At 39.0% G+C, this 22,995-nt stretch overlaps 3 protein-coding genes across 4 annotated transcripts in view; 1 reads left to right on the top strand and 2 right to left on the bottom strand.

Moving 5' to 3' along the window:
- Positions 1–251: 251 nt before the first annotated feature.
- Positions 252–9,474, bottom strand: LOC138026874 (uncharacterized). The gene is made up of 5 exons (XM_068874336.1): positions 9,411–9,474; positions 6,298–6,508; positions 5,733–6,051; positions 2,532–2,784; positions 252–1,021 (listed from the first exon to the last, which is right to left on the bottom strand). The coding sequence occupies exons 2-5, from the start codon at positions 6,451–6,453 to the stop codon at positions 901–903; spliced, it is 849 nt and encodes a 282-aa protein (XP_068730437.1). The 5' UTR covers positions 6,454–6,508; positions 9,411–9,474; the 3' UTR covers positions 252–900.
- Positions 9,475–9,587: 113 nt separating this feature from the next.
- On the top strand, positions 9,588–18,892 carry LOC138026875 (proteasome subunit alpha type-3-like). Its single transcript, XM_068874337.1, has 12 exons — positions 9,588–9,735; positions 10,041–10,123; positions 11,092–11,215; positions 11,837–11,869; positions 11,965–12,033; positions 13,243–13,316; positions 15,292–15,361; positions 15,775–15,840; positions 16,758–16,804; positions 17,177–17,244; positions 17,569–17,633; positions 18,465–18,892. Exons 1-12 carry the CDS (start codon positions 9,715–9,717, stop codon positions 18,504–18,506), a joined length of 762 nt encoding a protein of 253 aa, XP_068730438.1. The 5' UTR covers positions 9,588–9,714; the 3' UTR covers positions 18,507–18,892.
- LOC138026873 (legumain-like) overlaps positions 18,887–22,995 on the bottom strand; it is a 23,650-nt gene continuing 19,541 nt past the window's right edge. Inside the window, exons 11-15 of one of the 2 annotated variants that reach the window (XM_068874335.1) lie at positions 22,296–22,388; positions 21,521–21,799; positions 20,979–21,046; positions 19,556–19,622; positions 18,887–19,347 (exon numbers count right to left, since the gene is read on the bottom strand). In XM_068874335.1, the coding sequence (XP_068730436.1) occupies positions 19,562–19,622; positions 20,979–21,046; positions 21,521–21,799; positions 22,296–22,388 (501 nt within the window). In that variant the 3' untranslated portion in view covers positions 18,887–19,347; positions 19,556–19,561. Of the gene's footprint in view, positions 19,623–20,978; positions 21,047–21,520; positions 21,800–22,295; positions 22,389–22,995 lie in introns of both variants that reach the window. The other variant, XM_068874334.1, reaches the window with a different exon arrangement.

Below are 22,995 nucleotides of genomic sequence, written 5' to 3'. Positions count from 1 at the left end.
AGAAAAACACTAAATTATTGTTTAGGCGTTACGAGAAGGAGGGGGAACACATGCACTCTGCTGAGTAAGGGAGAAAATATAACCACCATCCCTTATTTTTTTCCTTTCTTATTCCCTCGCGTGTCTCGCATGGCTCAAGACCCCCCCCCCCCCCCCTTCCCGAGCCAAATAACGCCAGTTATGCAGGTTGAATAAAGGAATGGTCATGGTTTCTCCCAACTGACATATATGGGTCCACACACAGGCCAACATCAATTCATGTGTTCTTTTATTTACAACTTCTCTTCGAGATTTTCGTCTTGTTCATGGCAAATTTTAGTTTACAGCCTACATCTGTAACAGCATGCTGGTACTGTTAGCAGCGACTCGCAGTAAAACTGTCAATTTCTTTATAATACTTTTTAATAACTGCCCTGAAGAGGACTTCATTACAATTGTTGAACGATTTCATTGCAATGCCGGCCAACTATTCTTTGACTGCAAATGAATGATAAAACCAATCCACACCAAAGCATATATGATTGACGTAATAACTTCAACTTTCTTTTCTTTTCTTCGAGACGCGAAAATCAGGATGCAACCTATAAGGGCCGTATTTGGCGTACATACGCCTCCGTCGTCACTGAAAGTGTTCGTTTTCTTTACGTGTCGTAGAGAACTACATTTCGACAGCAAAGAAAGCTTAGCCGTTTTTCGGTAACATTTGTTCCATTTTTTGTGAATATAGAACGTCTGCATTCTTGAGAGATGATGTTTGTTCACAGACTAAATCAACGTACTTTTAATCCAGCCGGATTTCCTTGCAGAATTATCTAAGGCAACGTGTTCTTGCGATGTCCCCAGTCCGCAAGGCCGGGACAAACCCATATATGGAATGTAATCCAGACGATGTTGTTTTCGTTACCAGACCCCCGTTAAGACTCCTCCACACCAACCAGGGGAAAGTTGAGTTAAAATGAAAACCGGGCAGGGCCTGAAAGTCCGACTTCGACCTCGATAATCCACCGACACTTGGACATACCTGACAACAAAACACACATAATACGTTGGCATCGAACTACAGCGTGGGAGACAACGAGTTCGACCTCCGAAGTTTTGCTCAGTCTCAAAAATAATGGACCTAATTGGCTAACTCGATGTTTTACCCAATTCAAACCCTTTGGGAATAAAACCAGGCATTTCCGTTTCAATTAAATGTGAATGCTACATTATCATGAAAATACAATACACAAAAAATCTCTAAGGGGCTATGTCACGTTATTTTAGGGTGTTTAGGAGAATTCAGAAATCTTTAGTTAATTAATCACGAGTTTAAAACTCGAAAATGGTAATGTGGAATCCTTTACGGATAAAATTATCGTTATATCACAAACAAGATGATTCTGAGCAAGAACGACCTGTATCAAGGCCATTTGCCATAAACTTGAAAAATGTCGGGCCAACCTTTTGCAAGATTACTCAAATGCAGTCCTTTTCAATCTTATCCATTTGTGTCTATCCATGCTTCTCTTGCCTTTTGCTGTATTTCTGTTATGTTGTTCAACAGTTGTAAGTGGTTATTGCAATGTTTCATTCTACTTTTTGGCCATTTTGGGAAAATTTTTGCGAAATCAAATCATTTTGCGTGACATAGCCCCTTCAATCCTGGGAGATTTGAATTGGGTACAACATAGAGTTTGTTGATTTGGTCTATTGGGAAGAAAGTGCTACCACTGTAATTTCCTCTTCAAAGAACAATAAACCCTAGGCCCCGTGTCACAACTCTTGTTCCTGTCGGGTGTTAATGAATCCTCACACCAAGGGGGTGTTTACATGATACCGGTACGAGTTTCATTCTGGTAAGAGTTGTCAATTTCATACCGCGTTTACATGGACGACACAAATATTGACACAGGGATGACGCATGAACCAAAACAATAATGGCGTCCAATATTTAGAAATACAACGCATGCGTCAATAGTCCCAGTCCACCACGACTTGACGACTCGTACCGGAATGGGAGTCAATGTAGCGTTTACATGATACCGGCATAACTTTTCATACCGTTATGAGAATTTCGATCCGGTACAACTACCGGGATGAACTCATACCGGTATGAGTTGTACCGGTATAAGATTTTTCACCGGTATCATGTAAACAAATACAGAGCGATAAGTAAGAACCGGGATGAACTCGTACCAGAATGAAACTCGTACCGGTATCATGTAAACACCCCCTAATATAAAAGAGAAGGGTATAGAGTCCACGGTTTTGAGGTCTGGCCTGTCCACTCTAGAAAACGTGGTCTCACGTTGCATGCGCACACGTTGAAACTGCTATGAGTCAAAGCGGATGTGCTAAGTGCTGGAAAATCGGGATTCAGTATCTTTTGGGACTAATTCTCAGTTTTCACGCCCGTGGTCATTTAACTTAAACGCTTTTACGGTCTAGGGGAAAAGACACTGGAAAAACTCTAGCTTAATCTCATGGGTGTGGTTAAATGTCGTCGTAGGGTAAAAAAATGGGACCCTGTTAACTATTGTTAAACATACCCCTCTAAAACCTTGGGCAGAATTTCGAAGAAGCTGCTTTCGTGAGGCAGTTGTCTCCGACATTTAAACACTTTTTCAAGTTCGTTTTCATCGGCAAAGTTCCCTTCTGATCTCATGACCCTAACATCTAACTGAAGGTTCGCGTTGAGGTGGAATATCTCCATAATTTCTTCTTGAGACGGCAATTCATCGCGATCCCAAGGGAATAAAATCACATCAATTGGACATTCGCCTTTATTCTCATGAGAGCCAGCTGTGAAAAGAAAACCGTCCATAGTTAACGATGTGTACTAGATGCTAAATGGAGAGATATACTAGTAGCATGACGTGTTTACGGCAAACGGAGAAAGTCAAAAAGAAAAATTCGCCTTTTACTAAAAGTCTAAGAATCTTGTTTCGTTCATTTCTTGCATGTTAATTTTCCCGTCGAGCAGCTTAAACAACTTTCAAGAAGATAATTTCCATTCTTTTCTGCAGTTATGTCGAGATATGCAAAGTAATAAGACGCAAGCGTTTAATAAGCGTCGGGAAGTGTCCCCTCGCGCTTTCTTCAACTGCTGCTCCTCAATTGAGGATAAACTGCTGCCTTTACCTTGACCTAAAATAACGCTAACTGTCCGTTAGCCCCCACAAAGGACTGGAACTACCCAGAGTTCACTAGAGACTTGCTATAAGTAGATTGGGAAAAAGCTCAGTTAATTAAGTATTCGAGCATTCGTCCATTTTCGCGCAGACTCGATTACGGCAAACTGCTTCTTGTCATAAAAGTACTTTTGTCCAGAAATACACCTTATAGGCCATTTCCGAGTTCGCGTCTGCCTCCTCTTCAAAGCGAGTCTAAGTGCGACGTTTTTCTTATGTAAATTAGTTTTCATTTATACAGGGTTCATGCTGGATTTTGTCTGTAAAATTTCAGGAGTATTCAAGGAGTTTTCAATAACCAGGAACTGAGTTTTCAAGGAGTCTTTATAAGAAGATTTCTATGCCGTACATAGTGCTTCAGTGTTTTCTTTGCTGAAAAAGCCTACCTTGATGTTCCTTACCACATCCTGCAAGTTAAGCGCACGCATGGGCATTTTAATTTTTGTGTTTAATGTTTCCCTAATAGTCAATTTTGGGCTCAATTTTTGAAATGTCTCTTTAACTTAGCATGATGCAATCTCAACAATTTTCACCCAAGCAAAAATTCAAGGAATTTTCAAGCAGTTTTCCACAAAATCCTTTTTCTCAAGGGCTTTTCAAGCGCCCTTGAAGTCCAAAATTAAATTCCAGGGCTTTTCAAGTACTTCAAGGAGTAGCACGAACGCTGTTTATATGTAAAGTAGGACTAATTAACATCACAGAGACTTCGCACTTAGACTCGCTTTGAGGCACGCCCAATTTTGATATACAACACGAAGTGTCCCTTTAAATCTAATTATTTCCTTCCTATTTTCAACAATAAGGTAAGGGTAACGGTTAGACATCAAATTTAAAATATAATAGTCTACACTTTTATTCCCCGTTGTTATTTTGCAACCTTAGGACTTAAAAGAAGTGTTTTATCGAAACAAAAAAATCGAACAGGTTCTGAAAATGGCCCACAATGACAAAGTCTTCCCACCCAATAGGCTAAGGTTTTAGCAACTTCCCACCCCAAGCAAAAACACTTTGCTCCAGGCTTCACCCCCTTAAATTCTTGAAGCTCTATTCACTTACTGTACTCTCATCACTACCGCCAGCCGGGGGTACCGTGGTACAAGTAAAGGCACGGTGCTCGGCGCCTGCGGTGTCTTCCTATGCGATCATGGCACACACTGCTCTATATAGTTAAAAAGTAAACTGAAAATTCATTATCTTTAGCAAAACAGCCCTATCTAAAAACATGACTGGTACAGTGAAACGTTGGGCCTTTTCATGAAAGACACGTTTAAGTCGTCGATCTGAAAGGGTCTTCCCATTTTACCGATTTTATGATAGAAAGTGAAGTCGTCGTGACACGACTTAACGTGTCTAACGGTCTTTAGCCCTTTTTCTCACCCAGCCCCCCCCCCCCCCCCCCCCCCCCAAATTTTGTGGTACCTTTTACTGGCTAAGACCTCCACCGAGTAATTACTCACTCAATCATAACCGTCACAAAAAACACCTGGGACTGTTACCCAACAACGACCGAACAGCGTATACGCATTACAATGTATTGCACAGTTCATTAGCAATAGTGTTGAATGGCCCTTCGATTTGTCTTTCTGATCTACGAAGACCAGAAAGTCTAGCCATATGCGACCAATGGACGAAGCAAAGACTGTGAATTCTCCTCAAATATTTTAAGACCCTGAGTGTTGGTCTGTTAGAATAGACCAATTTCGATATATTAAAATTCAGTTCTAAACAAAAGGCATCAACTCGAGGCTCTGGGGAATAAATGTAAGGCTTTGTATGAGTTTATTCCCCTAAGCCTCGAGATGATGCCTTTTGTTTATGGCTGAATTTTAATATATCGAAATTGGTCTATTCAACCTCAGCTGATTAGCAGTGCGTAACGAATCAAAGAAAGGCTGAGCTTAGGAGCTACAAACATGAGAAACAAAACAATAAACAACAGAAAGTTTGAGAAAGAACCCGACGACAGCTCGGAAACCGCGAATGGAAATTATAAATTCACGTATTTCCAATCATTTCGCGATTTCTCCATGTCGATGAATTTCCTTTGTTGTGGCTGGCAGCCAGGTGAAGATTGCTTAACAGGAACTTAAAGCCACGACGAAGGCTACGAGAAAGGGAAACAGCTTAAAACAAGAATATCATTAATTGGTTAAAAGACCCATTTTTGTTCATTTCTTTTCCTTGCTTTGCAAAAAAAAAAAAAAAAAAAAGACCTTACAAGATCAAATTTGAGGTGATGTGGAGGACGTAAGTTTCAATTTTCGTTCAAACAGCCACACCGTTCATATCAATATTATTCGTAGAATGCTGACAAACACTTTTCACACCGAAGAACTTGGAATGGTTGCGAAATGATTACACAACGTGAAGTAATATTTTGCGGTGCCGTTTTCGTAGTCTTTATCGTCCTTGCTAAAGCTCCTTAACTGACAGCTTTCTCGACGGTTTAAAATTCTGATGTACAAGAAAACTGCTGAGGATTGCATTGGACATCAGCCATCGAAAAAACTTGGGGAAGGTTGAAGTGCTCCGATTCTTGTAAACTATAATGCTACTTACTATATACAATCTCTCGCTCGTAAACTTCATCTTGAAGCTTCTGCAGCTGATAGAGCGCTTCGTACATTGCCTTATAATCATCCACTCTATTTCGGGAATCAGACCCAACCGGGTGAATTATCCCACATTTCCAACGCCTTGGGAACTCTTCAAACAATTCCCCCTCGGATAATGGTTGTACCATCCCTTGGCCCCACCCAAAGAACCACGCACTGCCAAGTTCGTGTAAAATGCCTGTTAGTTCTTCATCGTTGTCGTCGTCGAAGTCGAAGGAATGGTTCATGTAGTTCCTCCAGAAGTAACCTGTCGACAGTAACAACTGAAAGAAGAAAGAACCGGACGTTTTATGCCAGGAGACATACTTGCCTTTGGGGTTAAAATCCCGCTTTTGATTTCTCACGGAAATTGATTTCGAGGGTCCCAAGCTCCAACTCCATTATGCTTGGTAAATGGCCAATTGAAATTCCACATTAAAATTTGGCTGCTAGAGACTCTGCAAGCTTTCGATGCCACCGTGTTTAAACATCAAAGCCAAGGGCATATAAATCACTCAACTACAACTCACCTTCCATTTCTTTGAAACGCACATACAAGTTTGAATGTCTTTAGGTTGTAGAAAAACCATTATTTGATAGAAAACCTCAGGAGCTATTAAGTCGAGGAGACCGGTTCCTTGAGGTTTGAAAAGCTCGAGAGTTCGTGGAGTTAATGGCGTCTTCATTGTTCAATTAATCATCTGATTAATGCCCATAAACGAGACAAAATAAGAAGTATGCCTGCAATGATAAAGACAACACAAAAAGCCATCAACGAAACGAGTTTTCATAACGATGGCGTTGTCAAAGGTCACAAACAATAAGTTAAATGGGAAAACGATCAGAGACTGATTCCAGTTTTAGTTAAAAATACGACTGCTAGCAGTCAGTTGGTTACGAAAGCGAGAGCAGGGGAGAATGACGATGGAGCGAAATGTAGCATTCTCTCCTGTCCTCGGTTGTTCAAAAGGTGGATAACGCTATCCATGGGATAAATCACTATCCAGCGGATAAATACTGGCAAAATTGATTGAGTTATTCAATGGATAGCGCTATCCACCCTTCGAACAACTGTGGCCTAGACTCGCTTCCGTGACTAAAAGGACTCACTGCTGGCAGTCTAGCTAGTTCAATAGAGAGAAAGACATATGGTTTTATGGTAAGAAGCACTTCGCTTTAGTCGTATGATCATCTCTAGATAATTTAAACATATTTGTTCATTAAAACATTATTGCTTTGATTCCATAGATTTTACCGTACGGAAAACTGCTAACAAGCATTTCCATTTCCGCTTAGGGGAGCTAAGTACTTTTGGCAACAAAATTCATGCAATGAGACTTGTGACTGGTTGTCGCTGACAAGCGCGGCATCGCGAAAAATGGAAACAAAAATATACGGCTGACGGAGAAACAAGAATACTGTGTGCGAAGGAAGGTGGGAAATTGTCAGACGAAACATCAAATTTGAACCACACGAATAGGGAGCTCGAGGAAAACGATTTGAGAACGGCGTTGGTCCGCGAAATAAAAAAAGAAAACGAAGGCCAGCAGTCGAAATGGAAAAATTTTGAAGCAGTTAAGAAGTCGTTCCACTGCATCAATTTGCTGCCAAAATTTGAGCTTCCTTCAATTTTCCGCAACATCAGTTAACGCGACTTGCAACACTGGATTTGTTGCCTGACAAGTTGGCCACGAAGCTGGTTAAAGAAGCAACAAATTGTTTCAGCTTGCAAAGAGACAGTGTTGCGCTACAAGTTGAAGGAAATTGTTGCAAAATTGAGAAAACTAGCACTAGCGGAATTTTTCTTTGCTTTCCAAAACAAAAGGGGCCGATTTTTTCGTCAGGATACCGAACAAAAAATCGGGTTTTTCATTTCCTTTTTTTCCGGAACTTAGAAGTTCGTGACAACCCGGCCCTAAATGAAACGTCGGAATTCTTCAATGCAATAACACACACATCAGATATTCACGCATCTTTTACTTGACGGTCCGTAAGCTTCTGCATGCATCTTCAGAAGTGATGGTTAATACAGAACCGGAGTTAAAGCATACAAACAAGATCAATAACTTATTAACTATTAAGCAACAATAGATGTGACAAAAACTAATAGACACAGCTTTTCGCTGCTGACATATTTGTTTAAAGTACGGTCGGCTTTAAATCGTTGGCACCAGTGTCTCCTATATTTTACAGTGAGTCTGGGATCGCCTTTCGCTAAAATTTCAAAATGACCCCATTTTAAATTGTGACAAGTTGATGTAACATGATAAGCAAGAGCCCCACCCTAACCATCTTACATCAACTTGTCACAGTTTAACATGGGATCATTTTGAAATTTTAGCGAAAGGGCCATCCAACACTCACTGTAAAATAAAGGAGACACTGGTGATCAACGATTTAAAGCCGACCTTAAATGAATATGTCAACACCGAAAAGCTGTGCCTTTATTAGTTTTTGTCACCTCTATTGTTACTTCAGTAATAGTTAATAGTCTATAAGTTAGCGATCCTGTATATTTAAACTCCAATTTTGTATTAACCGTCACTTCTGAAGATGTACGCAGAAGCATACGAAACGTCAAGTAAAAGATAATTTCAAATGATGCGTTTATATCTGCTCTTTGTCACCGCTATTTGTGGGTTATTTCTGATAACACTGAGACGGCCAAATCAAAAGAGAATTCTTGAACGTGACAGAATTTACACTAGAGATGGTACATCCGTCCGGGACAAGCTGGACGGCAACCGGAAGGGAAAATTTCGCGTTCCAGGACAGTGGTGTCTCCCAGACGTTTACACTAATCATCTCCAACGGAGAAAAGATACTTAGAAATATTAATGCGGTTGTGTGAAGGAAAGTTAAAAGGGAAAACAGCTCACTTCCGGTTGCCATCCGCATCTCGAATGCTCCCTAAGTTCTGAGGGGAGGTGGGCGGATGTACATAGGCTATGGATCATCCGGTCTGGAAGAAGATACGTCTCTAGCACAAATTTACCGTTTCATAGAGTTTTCCAATAACCGTTTTACAAGAAGATTCTCTAACCCTAACTCTAAAGACGCCAGCATACGTTTCCGTTAACTGTAGAATGTACGATCGCGACACGGTTTCGGGGGTCGAAGAGGTATAATCGGGTTGTTATTGTTTCTGCTCGAAAATTTTCGTTATTCCATTATTCCAGTAAACAATAACTCATTATCCCATTGAAAAAAATTCAACTTATTGCAGACAATATAAGTCGTTATTCCGTTATTCCACCCCACAAAATGGCATTATTCCATCATTCCAACAAAAAAAATTTCCGTTCTTCCTCTTCCTTTCTGTGCACACATCCGACCTTTCCATCATAATCGATCATGAGGCCACACGAACGGTATTTCGAACCGTTTATGCCGGCCAAAAACAAATTTTTAGCTGTAAAAATTGTAGACGCAAGATCTCACGAAAAGTCTCGATATTGCGAAAATTTTCATCACGACTTTGTTGTTGTAAACAACAATTTGGACGATTCCAACCACAGGCTAGGGACGCAATTGCGAAGCCTAGCCAAAACATTTTTTCCACTCGTCCATATCAAGGTCAAGCCCTCGGACAAAAATAAAAGCTATTTTACCTCAAAATTTCAAGAAAAGTGCGATAACAAACCTGTTTTGTATCTGCTCGAAGACTTGTTCGACCATGTACTGTTCCAGTACTATTCCAGACCAGTGAGCACGTGTCGGAACTCAGATATTGCATCCATATATGGAATAAGAACGTGCACGGAAACAATCGTTTATGTTGAAAGCCGGTATATGGGACGGGAGGGTAAGACCTAATATTGAAAAGCCCTGGACATGAATGTGACTTAACAGATTACTGCGCATGGCATGGCACTGCCATTTTGAAGAACTTTTCTAAGTCCTCTGAAGTTGAATATTATCGAAGAGGTAGTAACAGATTTGTGATCATGAGCTCTATTGGGACTGGGGTAGGTTAAGCAACTTTATGCTCCTTCCCTCATTCGGATAATTTTAAACTTGTTAGAACAGATTTCCTTGAAGAATTGTAAAAACGTCTACACATGTGTAGATCTAGATCTCTCTGACGTGACAGTTTTTCAGTTTTTGCTTGTCATAACCTAAACTTCTGTTTCCGTCTATGAACTAACTTTTCCTAAGCACCTAAGAAGCAATGTTTTGAAGAGGCTTGATTGGTGAGCACCAAAGTTAGTTTACAGCTTTATTGTTGTTATTAATTTATTTGCTTTTGCGTATCTGTTGTTTTTTTGCTTAGTACGATCTGTCAGCCTCGCAGTTTTCTCCTGATGGAAGAGTCTTTCAAGTTGAGTATGCTGTTAAGGCTGTTGAGAATAGTGGGTATGTAAAACCTCAGTTTGGAATTTTAGGTCTGAGTATGTATGTAGAAGACTCAGAAGTTATTTTAGGTCTGAGTATGTGTGTAGAAGACTCAGTAATTATTTTAGGTCTAAGTATGTAGAAGACTCAGATTATGTTCACGTATTATTTTATGTGTTAGACATCAAAACATTACATTGCCAAGGCTAAAATACACATTGCAAGGCCTCATGTCATAGAATCAAAAAGGTACAACCCAGCAATAAGTGGTATCTGTGGTGTTACTGTATTTAACTGCCAAAGGACTAGTGTTTCAAGCCACAACACCCTACTCTTCAAAAACAGTTTGTAGATTCCTTAACATCCCATGTTATTAACAGCAAGGGTTGTAAATTGAAAATCAAGCCTTTTGCAGATATCATTACAAAGGCAGCACTTTCTCCTCAGTTATTAATTTTCAAGACCCTGAGTGTTGGACCGGTAGGACTTTATTCAAGTGTGGAGGTATTATTTTATCTTTTAACAAACTACCATGGGGGGAGATCATGGATTCAAACCCCAACCCATCATCAATAAATAAAGATTGATGATGGGGTGGTCTCCCCCACGGTAGGTTGATTCTCAACCCACTGAGCCCACCAGTCAGCAGTCTTACAGACGTCATGGCTACAACACTGCTACTGTGCATAATTAGGGCACACAAATTTGTGCCATTGGTTTGTATGAAATGGTTTAAAATGAAAATATAATACTATGATTTTTTATCTGTAACAGTCCCAACAGTGACACCATACTGTAGTTTCCATGAGGTTCTTTGTTGGCTGACTTTGAGACCACAATTTTCTTGGGCTATACACAGGATGCGAGGAGACCTTTATGGCTACAAGTTGTTTCCAAAAACAAAACATGTTTGGGTGTGTAACTTAACATGAAATATGGAACTGTGGATTTCATTTTTACAATGATTTTCATGTTGTTATTTTATTCAGGACAATTGTGGGCATAAAAGGGAAAGATGGTGTGGTGTTTGGTGTGGAAAAACTTGTCCTCTCCAAACTGTATGAGTATGGGGCAAATAAACGAATTATACACATAGACAGTCACATTGGAATGGTGAGTGAAGAACAACTGCCATGATAATAGTAATAATAATAATAATAACAGCATGATAATAATACTAATAATAACAACAAAAACAATAATAATAATAATAATAAGAAGAAGAAGAAGAAGAAGAAGAAGAATAGCAAAGGTGCTCAGGAAGGTGCTTAATTTATGGGAAGAATAATATTGATTTGCATCGCTGATGCCCCAGGTGTATGGTTTGTGCCTGGCTGACGCACAAAAAGACACAAGCAAAAACTGTGATAAAAGAGACAATAATAATAGCAACCATAACTATAATAGTTCTAAATACATGTAGCAATTACTTTTATGTGCTTACATGTAAACTGTCTGTGAAGTGTTGGACTTGATTCCAACGCTTAACAGGGATGGGGGCCTGGGCCGGGGCCTGCTGCTTGCAGTGCACTAAAAATACTGTGGCCGCTTGGTTTACAATCACACGACCAATTGTTACACTGTAACTCAAACACTTGAGTGATGAAGACATTGAGTGATACCATCAAAATATTTGTGTTTGAATACGGATTGCCCTGAGTCAGTAATTTTGTGGATTAGGTATCTGTTATTAATCTTGACTTTTTTTAGTTTCAAAGTATTGTTTCTTTCTAGGCAGTAGCGGGTCTTATAGCTGATGCAAGACAGGTATTTTTCCATACTGATGACTGCTTTTGCTGATGTCTTTGTATTTCCATATAATTTATTATTTTACGTTAATTTTGAGAATTTGCTTCTTTTAGATTGTGAATGTAGCCAGAAAAGAAGCTGCAGATTTCAGGTCAAGTTATGGTTCTCCAATTCCTCTCAAAGTATGTAATGTTGAGACCCCCTAATAATAATAATAATAATAATAATAATAATAATAATAAGAAGAAGAAGAAGAAGAAGAAGAAGAAGAAGAAATAATAAATAATAATTCTCAGAGGTTACCAACACATCATGGCAAAAGCCGTTCATTTGGGAATTTCTTTCTTTTCTCAGAAAAAAATTAGCCTTTTGCATTGATAGCAAAATAGTAAAGTTAATACCAGGCCCCAGTTGTTTGAAGGGTGTTAGGGTTGTTTGAAGGGTGGATAGCGCTATCCACGGGATAAATCACTATCCACTGGATATTAAGCTCAATTGGTTTTGCTAGTGCTTATCCGCTGGATAGTGATTTATCCTGTGGATAGCGCTATCCACCTTTTGAACAACTGAGGCCAGGTATATGTACACTGTAGCTACCGTAGAGTGCCACTGTAAGACATTATACTGTAACTATGAAATGATGCCAACGCTGTCGGCCAAAAATCAACTGTTGTTTATTCTAAACCTGAAGACTTAACACTGAAGAGCAGTTTAATACAACTTTAATTTTGTGTGAAAACAAAAATAATCAAAGCCTTTCCTTGCAAACTATGTTCAGCACAAGTTCAATGATGAAAGGTGAAAATCTGATCAAGTCAATCAGGTATCCTTCATGACACCAAGAGAAAAATAGAGCCTGATAGCAGGACATTGTGAAGAATCCCTCTCAAAGTATCCTGCAATCATAAAATGTGTTTTTTGCTCTAAACAGGTACTTAGTATTGTTGCTGTTGATCGTATCTGTGTACAATACAATAACTTTATTTAAGAAGGGAGATGAAATAACCTATTACAGTTTTCTATTGTACGACCCTCAAACAAAGATATAACCCCATCCAAAGTAATAAATAAATTAGTTAAATTATATGCTTACCAGCCTGCAAACACAGACGTATTTCCGGCGGTCGTTGCTACTTTTTCGGAGCAGAGAAACGACTGCCGGGAATACGTCTGCATTCGCAGGCTACATGCTTACAAGTTGGTATAATTATAACAACAACTGTACAAAATTCACATCAGTCAAACAGAAATTACAAGGAAAATTAGATCAATAAATTAATAAAAAATATCATCGTTACAACTACTTATACTGGTAAATCATGCATAAATAAGGCATTAGTAAGGAATTAAGATGTAATCAAAGCCTATTGGTCTTTTTTTCAAATTGACAGTATTTAGTTGACAGAGTGTCTGGATACATTCATGCTCACACATTATACAGTGCTGTGCGACCATTGGGTTGTAGGTAAGTGTGACAATAACCTTTACAGTGTACATGTATCTCCTAGATTAGTTTTGAATGTTTTGAAGTATCCCTTTGTAATCTTTAGTGAAGACCCAGAGGTTTCAATAAAATATTTAGTTAGTGACTGGTTTGAGTGGAATGAACAACTGCTGACATTGTCAAAATGAATTTTTATCTTAGGTTCTTCTGTTACTTGGCCCTTGAAGATGGTTGCTTATGTTACATTCAGTTTCCAATTCATAGTCTGTCAATAGGTTCAGTATTAGACTACATGAACTTGGAAATCACGCAAGTGCATTAGGGCACAATTTACACGTACTTTTCATTATCGGATGTTATTTTTTTGTTGCCAATCTATTGCGTGGTTTGAGTGAGGCACCAGCACTTGGCTAAGTAGCCTGACTTCTAGCTGTTATACACAACAATTGTGGTCTCATTCACACAGAAGCCCTTCAAGCTAATCCTGCCAAGCCGACCACATGCTGGAAAGGTCAGACCGCAACACTGGAAACTCCGTGCCCTACTCTTTTCAAATAGTGTGTGAGATCTTTAACGTCCCACAGAGTTAATGAACAAGGGCTGTGGGACGGGACCACTGGCTTATCGTCCTCATCTGAGAAGACTTGAAAGTCTAACCATTTGCAGATGTAGTTACAAAGGCAGCACTTTCTCCTCGGTTATTTAAGGATGTTCGCGCCCAAATGTTCCCACGTACAGATTTTTTTTAAACTTGCCACGCTGAAAGGTAATGATCTACTTTTGCCAAAAAGGCAAAAAAAATGGGGGGTCACCGTGCTTGTTTTCGAGATCATGAGCTGCACTTTTAGAAGATTGGGTTATTTTAAGACGATCTTAGCTTACAACTGTCAGCAATAAAAAAGCTACATGAGTAAAATTTAGATCAGGTAAACATACTCAATTGAACATAACTAAATATAACTGAATTAACCTTTGCAGCTGATGTCTTTTTCTGAGGTGAAATAGACCTTGAAAAACGATACATATTAGTCTAAGAAAGAAAACTTCGGTCGCACAAGAGCATAAAAGGCGAAATAATTTATTTGCAACTTCTCACACACAGATTTCTTTTGTTTTTTGTTAAAATGGACAAAATCAGAAACGGAAGTGATCTACAGAAAGAAAAATAGGGGTCACCAAGCATTCAAGAGTGTAAAATCGCTGCGAAGTTCTCAAAGCGATGGTATATTTGCACTGTCACGTCATTGCGTGACATTTCCGAGAAGACCTGGGTCCACAGCTATCCCATGATGCCACACGCTTTTATGTTCCATTCTTGTGGAAAATGTTTGCACCTTCGGCATCGTGTTTACTTTCATGGTCTGCGATGCATGAAAAAATGCGCAGTAGCAATGGGCGCTACCCTGAGTGTTAGTCCGGCTGGAGTTGAACTCACGACCTCCCGCGTGACAGCCCGGTGCTCAACCAACTGAGCCACCGGTGCGCAGTGTGATCAACATTTTGGCTTTTTGAGCCTCACAGATGCTTTAGGGCTAAAAGATTCATGATCATTGGATCATTAAAAACCTGGACTGTCATGGAAATTAATAGATTTGATTTTTTGGCTTAGAATTACAACCAAGGTACAGTGTATTGTGGGTGGTAAGGTGATTGATTGGGGCAGGGGACAATGCCAAAAAACCACTAGATTGGTAAGAGGTATTTAGAGTGGTTTTGTTTGCTCCAGTATTTGTCAAAGTTCCTTGATTTATGGCTGTTTCTGTTTTACTGTGGCATTACATGGTCGTGTACACCATGCGCCTTTTCCCGACATTACTACAAAAGCCAATCTCATATTGCTGGAGAGAATAAGTCAGACTACAACTCCTACTGCTCTTTGTGAACAGTGAGTGTTTTTTAACATCCCAGAATTTACAAAATTAATAAGGATTGTGAGACAGGGTCTATTGATTAAAGCCAGTATACAAGTATTAATGATAATCTTTTGCTGTTTCAGTGTGTTGTTGAGTTCTCACAGTCCTGATGGCCCTGAATTGTACATGATTGATCCATCTGGGGTGTCATGGGTAGGTTCTATTAAGGAAAACTGCACTCAGCAATAACAACACTCACTTAATTTAAACAAGCTACTGTATGTTGGGAGGCTGTGGTAGAAACTGTAAACAGCAGTTGGACTGTAGGATTTATAACAGGTTGTTGAATACCAGTTGTGTGCATTTCCCATGGAAAACCACACCCATGCTTTTGTGTTTAATTGTCTAATGACATTTGTAGAATCAAGGTGATGTAAGAATATTAACTATTATTTTGGAGCTTCTGGAATAAATTACATCCATATAATTTATTTTTTTATCACTCACTGAGGAGGAAAAAACAGCTTTTGCTGGATGGCTTCAGACAAATCTAATAATTATGCCCTAATTTTTCATATTACTCTACTCCAACCATCAATATTGACAGTGACTTTTTCTATTTTTAGGGATATCATGGTTGTTCAATAGGGAAAGCCAGACAGGCTGCTAAGACAGAAATAGAAAAATTAAAGGTGAGATCATGTGACAGCTTTGTGCACCCTAGCCTGTGTGCAGGCCGCTCAGGCGGCTCGAGGGTTCCCTCAAGCTGGCTAAGAGGCCTGCTCGCAGGCAAGGGTCCTCATGTTTGATCATCCTCTTGCTGACTTCTCAAGAAATTCTACCGTAAGCCCATTTGTGTGAAAGTTCATGCAAGGTCAGCTTATTTTAGAAACAAAAGCAAACCATCTCTTGTAACCTGGGTCTTCTGGTCAAATGGTCTTTACAAAGGTAATCATGTCTGTTGTTACATGTATATCCATTGCCTGACCTGCCCTGCAAACCTTACCTTTATGTATTTAAGTAATAATTTTGTAGCATTTTGTAGCTGCCTTCCTGGTCTCTTCAAAGTTTTCTGCTGCAGTCTCGTGCAGAGAGGCCTGGAGAGTCACCGTCAAGACTGCAGCAGAAAACTTTGAAGAGACCAGGAAGACAGCGGCAGCCGAGAAGCACCAAAGCCAACCACCAACCGACTCACTACGTGTGCCCGAACTGCTTGCGAGCATGCCGGTCCAGAATCGGCCTGCACAGTCATCTCAGAGCATGTCGCAGGGCATCAACCTCTTCCCAGTGATCTTCGCAAGTGCAGAAATGGTCATCATCATCAGTTGGTTTTGGAGTATTTGCAAGTTTCCATTTAGTAATCCCTGTATTCATTTTTTTCCTGGCAAGATTTGAATTGTTATTGTTTCATATTAAGTTGTGGTTGTACATGTATCATAACGGTCTGACTGTATTTCTTCAACTTTGCATGGTTCCCAGTTGCATGTGAAGTTTTCTTCTCATAAACGATACATGAGAAGAAAGATTTTGTATTGTCTCCAAGTTGCTTTGGATATTGAACTTAAAATCTGATTTGGCTAATATTATAGTATTTTGGTTTGTTGCACAGATGAAAGACATGACATGCGAAGAACTTGTAAAAGAAGTGGCAAAAATGTAGGTTGGACCAATTTTATTCTTTGAGCTCCCTGGAGACTAGACACTTTTAAAACCGAAAACTCCTTTCCTTTCCTTTCTTTCATGTAGTATCAAACTACGTCCAAGATTCTTTGTCTTGCTTTACTGTATTTTTGGCATAGTTTTTCCCATAACTTCTGAAGCAAAAGGGGAAAAAAGAAATATCTTGCTATACTCACCAAAAAAAAGTAAAATTTAAATATGAGGAGCTCACAGCAAGTTCATTAAAAGGAAAAAAAATAGTGGCTTGTAACTATTAGGACTGTGCTATTGCTGTACCTGCAGTTGATCTTAGATGCCTTAATATGAATAAAATAATTATGACTCATCCATGCTGTACACGATCAACAGAATTTATGTTGTACACGATGAAGTCAAGGACAAGAACTTTGAGTTAGAGCTAAGCTGGATTGGAGAAGGTGAGTGGTTTGCCTTTTCATTAACATTACTTTGTAGCCACTGTAGCTAGCTGGATTAAGCTGGGCATATTGAACAAGTTGCAAAGCTTTTTGTAAAGTGAATACTGGGGTCTCGAGCCATTCTCTTGTTGCTATTGCCCTATATGAAACAGCTCAATTTTCGCGAGACAAGACTCTCGTCTCGCGAGAGGGTGGTAACTTACTTTTGAGCGGTACTGTACCTATTAATCCTATCAGCTGAACATTCTGTTGATATTAACTTTTCTCTCTTGTGTGTATGTTTGAGATTGGTAAAATGACTTGGTCTGTGTTTGATCCTTTCAGTTACCAATGGTAAACATGAGTGGGTACCAAAGGAGATTGCAGATGCTGCAGAAAAATATGCAAAGGTTGGTGTTTACAAAAGCAACCTTTTCATTAAGTTATGATTGTGACAGCAAGTATGCCTCCAAATCTAAAGCGCATAGTCATAACTGAGAAATCCTGCTCTCAATTTTACTCTTCCTCGTACATCTACGTAAGTGTAAATTCTAAAAAATTGCTAATGATTTATGCTTTAGCTCACCAGAAGCCCGTAAGGTGTCATTGCCAAGCTGGCTGGTGACATTATTCTTGCTGAAGAGAATAGGCCAGACTTCGTCACCCGGAACTATGTACCCTTCTCTTGGCAGTTATTAGTGTGTGGGTTCTTTTAACATCCATCAGAGTTCTGTAAACGAGGGTCATGAGATGGGGCCTCTAGTTTATAGTCCTCATTCAAGAAGACCTGAAAGTCTAAGTCTAACCATGTTGCAGATGTGATTAGAAAGGCATGCTGCTCTTTCTCCTCTGTTATTAAAAGACCCTGAGTGTCGTTCCCACCCGGGTTTGTCCCTGCAACCTCCTGTACAGTATTATGGCGCTCAACCATTCAGTGCTGATCATTAGTTTCATTTACACCTGTAGTTGTTAACATTCTTTCCAAAGAATCAAGTGGTGCTTTATGGGTATTCCACACTTGTACAGATGCTACACAGCTCTTGGTAATGTTTTATTTAATTGGGACGATAATTATAGGGTGTGGTGGGGTCCATTTTCACTGTTGTGTATATATAATATTATGGGTATTATAAGGTTTATTTTTTGCTGAACCAATGCCAAGAGCCATTGTAACTGAAAAATGTCAAGGGTTCATGGTATATTTACCTCATTAAAACACCTTGGCCAATTATTATTTGCAGGAATCTCTCGAAGAGGAGTCTAGCTCCGAAGATGAAGATTAAAGTTGAAACTCCCTTTCTGTACATTGCTAACTACTGTAATAAAAAGAATTTACGAAGTCAAATTTACTGTTATTTTGTATTCCCTTGCAAATTATCTTTTGTTTTAACAGTCTGCTGCAATTTTTGAATGCAAGGAATTAATCCAGAGAATAGTCACAGTCACTCAGACACTTATTGTTGAGGAAAGAAATCAGCTAGGGCTTTCTCAAGTGATAACTTTTCCTATACTTTTCATTTGGACCTGTCAAACCAATTTTGAACAATTGCAACCAGTAACTAAGTGGAACGGTTGATTCCAATGTAACACAACTTGTCAAGTGAAAGAATTGCCAGTATTTTACATTAAAATGTAAAGGAGAGGGAATGAAAGCAAACAGAGCTAGAAATTGTGTATGGTCCTTTATTACAATGATCCTACATTGAACACTAACTGACTATGGCCCTGTTGAAATTTCAATTTAAAAGTTTAAAACAAAAACTCTGCCATCTCATTCCTTGATAGCAATGGATTCATTCCATCTTGTCTTTTCAAGACAAAAAAATGGCTTTGTTTCATTCTCTTTTAAATTAAAAAATCACATGATCTCTGATGCACAAAACAATGAGTTAAATTGAAGACATTTTAAAACTTGTCCAAGATTAATAAAAAGCTGAGAACACAGAGAACCTCGATGCATCTGATGTCTACAACCTTGGCAGTTTTTGTACCATTTCTTCTGAAGTTCTCATTCACGTTTCTCTTAAAAGAAGAAATACCCCACATTGCATGAAAGTTCATTCGTTCCTTTGGTACTTCAAAATGCAAACTGCGCCACCATCATCCAATTACATGTATTACTGGCTAAAATGAGTAAAAAAAAAAAATAACGTATCTTGAGTGTTACAGATTAAAAAATGTTACCTGCGGTTCATGTAACTTTAGTCTAAGCGTCACCTAAAATGACTTTTTTTAACCTCGAGTGGGCAACTATTTTGGATACAACTCCAAAACTACTTTTCTCTACTTTACTAAGGAGTTACAGAAAATGAAAGATAAAATAGGACCATACTGGTAACTAAAATTGAATTTCCGTGGGTGTGTTTCCTTGACAGCGTTTCTTGATAGCGGACACAATCCTGGAGGGAATAAGCACACCAAGGAGGTTAATGATAACGATTATAAGAACTATAGTTTGAATCCAGGGGTTTCATACCTTGATGGAATTTGATCGTCTGGGTATAAGTAATCCTGAGAAGACATGTCAGCAATCATCTTCAGAGTCTAGTGACAGTTTACTATGTTGCTCTCTCTGTCACTTAACTCTGAAGATGACTTCCACTCGGGTTGTCGAAACATCAGTCACTACCAACAGTCTTTGTTAGAAATACTTTTACCCGAACGATCAAGAACATGAGAACTGAAGAGTTTTTAACATGCCCCTAGCGTCAGCACCTGAAATATGCCAATTATGTACATTTTCAAGACATTTTGCCAAAAATGGCAGTAATTATTTCTCAGGTGATCATGTGCAGCTATTAGTGGAAAAATCCCCTGAAGTGTTTCTAAACTAGTGATCCGAATTGAAGTGGTATTTTTCTAAAGACACTGTGATGCTGCATTACTGGGGAGTGAATATTCCAGTTTACTCCGACAAGAGGCCAATGCTCGTCAGCTCACAATTTTTATATTGTTAAGGTAAATTACCTTTATAAACTTGGTCAACATTTTTTTATCAAAATGTCAGCAAGCACCAAGATAGAAAGATGGATAGATACAAAGACAAGAACTTTTCCAAAAATTATAATTACAGGGCTCGAAATAATTTCTGGAGAGTCTCCGGACACGATGACCGGCCAAATTCATTTTAGCTTGGACACGTACCGTTTCTGGCCTGTCAAATTATATGAAATAAATAACTCTCAAAACAGGGGCCCATGAACCAAAACTGGCGTTATATATTTCCAAAAAAGTTGTTGCTTACAGCTTATAGCACTTTAAAGCACTCGTTGTCAGCAGCGGTTCTTGTTGCATTTCACCCAGGATTTCAGATCAAAGTTCCGCAAATGACAATACACAGCGACTTGCTACAACTGAACAGCATGGAAATTTTAATTTATTTCATTTTCAAAACGATCAAATGTGACCGGTCAACATGATTGGCAAGACGAAAGGTTGACCGGTCAACTCCAAAATCAGTTCGGACATTGTCCGTTGACTGGCCGTTATTTCAAGCCCTGTAATTATGTAAAAATAATCATTATATTATTAATTACCATACTATTATTATTAATTATTATTACTATTATTATTCTTATTATTGAAAGTATTACATCAGTTAACCCATTGACCACTAGGAGTGAGACAAAGATTTTATTGTCTAATGCCAGACTTTTTACTGGTCATTTTACTCGGGGTTAGCAGGAGTCAATAGGTTAAATATCAAAATATTGGGTGACCCACACCACTGGCAAAAAAAAACACTTTAAACTTACACGTCAGGAGAGATCCTCTCCTCACACAGGTTTGAAAGTGCATATACATGGCGAAGAGCATAATCAACCTGCAAAACAAGTAGCAATGATGACTTGTGCTAAGTGTTGGCGAGGTGAAACTTTTTTTAAGTGTCCAGACATTCAGAATTCATTCAAATTTAATAAAACAACAAGTACCCATAGGAAATGCGATTGGTCACAACCAATGCAAGTTGGCTCTACATGCCATGTCACTCTTGGATTTATTCAACAGGCTTAGAAATGTGAATAACTTGGCACGAGAGATTGTAAAAAAAAAAGTAATGTTTTCCCACATTTTGCGCACAGTTGACATGGTGATATATGCAGGGTAGGAAGTTGATTAATTTTAATAAAGGGATGTGCCATTGTTTCTGTTCTTTTTCAAAGCTCCTTCTCAACCCGATTAATCTGCTTGGGTCAAAACTTAGAGTCATCCATCTGGCTTGAATTGACGGTCCAAAACATGTTTTATGATGTGTGGTAAGGCACACACATTCTTTGTCAGGTAAGAACAGCTTTACCTGTCCCAGATTGTAGCAGGTCTCAGAGAAGGTTTCAACAGCTTTCTTGTAACAGTCAAAATCATGAGGATATGCATGATTCTTTAGAACTCGCATCTTCTGCTCCTCAGATGTGACACTTTGTTTCACAATGTCCTCCATGATCTTGCTGATATTTAACCTGAGCAGATATAGTTGTTTTATTTTGTAGTCAATCTTTTTTTGTTCTGCAGGTCGAGCATCACGAAGCTGATTCTTGAGAATGTAAAGTTGAACATCTGGAGCAGGAACAGCATCAGTCTTAAAAGAAACACAAACAACAGTTCTTTCAATAAGTTGTTTTTCAATTCAACTCTAAATTTATTAACTTCTGACAAGTGTGACAAAACTAGGCAAAACTGTGCAACAGAGCAGGACTCCAACAGACAATGCACTGTAGTGAAATAATGCACAATTGCACAATAGATTGCAATTTTGAGAATGAAGGAAAACCCATAGAGTAGAGGTGTGGTTGACAGCTCCAATTCCAGCCTGGCTTTAAAGCAAAGCATACAGCACAGGGTAGTCCCAGATAGCTATTAATACAGATGTCTTAGTACAGGTCAGTTTAGACCCCCTTTCCAATGCCATGAACCAGCACCCCATCCCCTGCCCCCTAAATTTCTAGAAAACCAGCTGTGTTCTCAAATTGTAGGACTTCTTTCTTTCCAAGGATTGGAGATTCCTTCTACTGAGCTGTTGTACTGCACTGATGTTCATAAAAACAAAATTAACACAAAAGATAACCAGTTCTTACAATTGGTTCACTATGGTAATCGTCTGGAGAGATTCCTTTGCCATAATCATCTCCATCACCTTGGTAGTCACCAATATCTTCGTTGTCAAAAGCCTATCACAAATGATGAACACATGCAGTCAGTATAGAAGACAGACTGCGGACCTGGACTGTGGACTGGGTATAGCTGATTTTCACTGTCACACCATCATCAAAAACATTCAACAAATAAAGTCAAGAATCAAAAGAGACAAGAGAAGATGAATGTTCAAACAGTCTCCAAAAGGTTCAGGTCTGTGCAATGTTTCAGGTGGAAGATATTCGAAAAAATGTTTTGTGCCTGAAGGCTCGTAAACATCTATGTGAGTACTTATTCTCACACGAGGACTGTTCAGATTGCAAAATCTCAGCTGATAATTAAGTCACTTTTTTAACCTATGTGACAGCATTCTTGGCCACAATTCTAATATCGTGTCACTCATCAAAGCTTAGAAATTCAACCTTGCTTTATCACAAAACGAAAAACTGGGGATCAATCCTGGGAACAGGATTCCTATCAAACTGAAAATTTGTGAAAAGACCTGTATGTTTGTACATTGTGTTCACTCCCTCTCCCCAGCTTTGCTGATCCAAGGGAAAATAATTAAGACTGGGAACAGGATTGATTCCAATAAATTGACAAGGGAGAATGCTTGAGACTTGCAAAAATTGTACAAATAGA

The sequence above is a fragment of the Montipora capricornis genome, chromosome 12, assembly GCF_036669925.1.
Source record: "Montipora capricornis isolate CH-2021 chromosome 12, ASM3666992v2, whole genome shotgun sequence".
Taxonomy (NCBI): domain Eukaryota; kingdom Metazoa; phylum Cnidaria; class Anthozoa; order Scleractinia; family Acroporidae; genus Montipora; species Montipora capricornis.
Note: the sequence above shows the minus strand (reverse complement) of the source record. Positions and strands in the feature narration are given on the sequence as shown.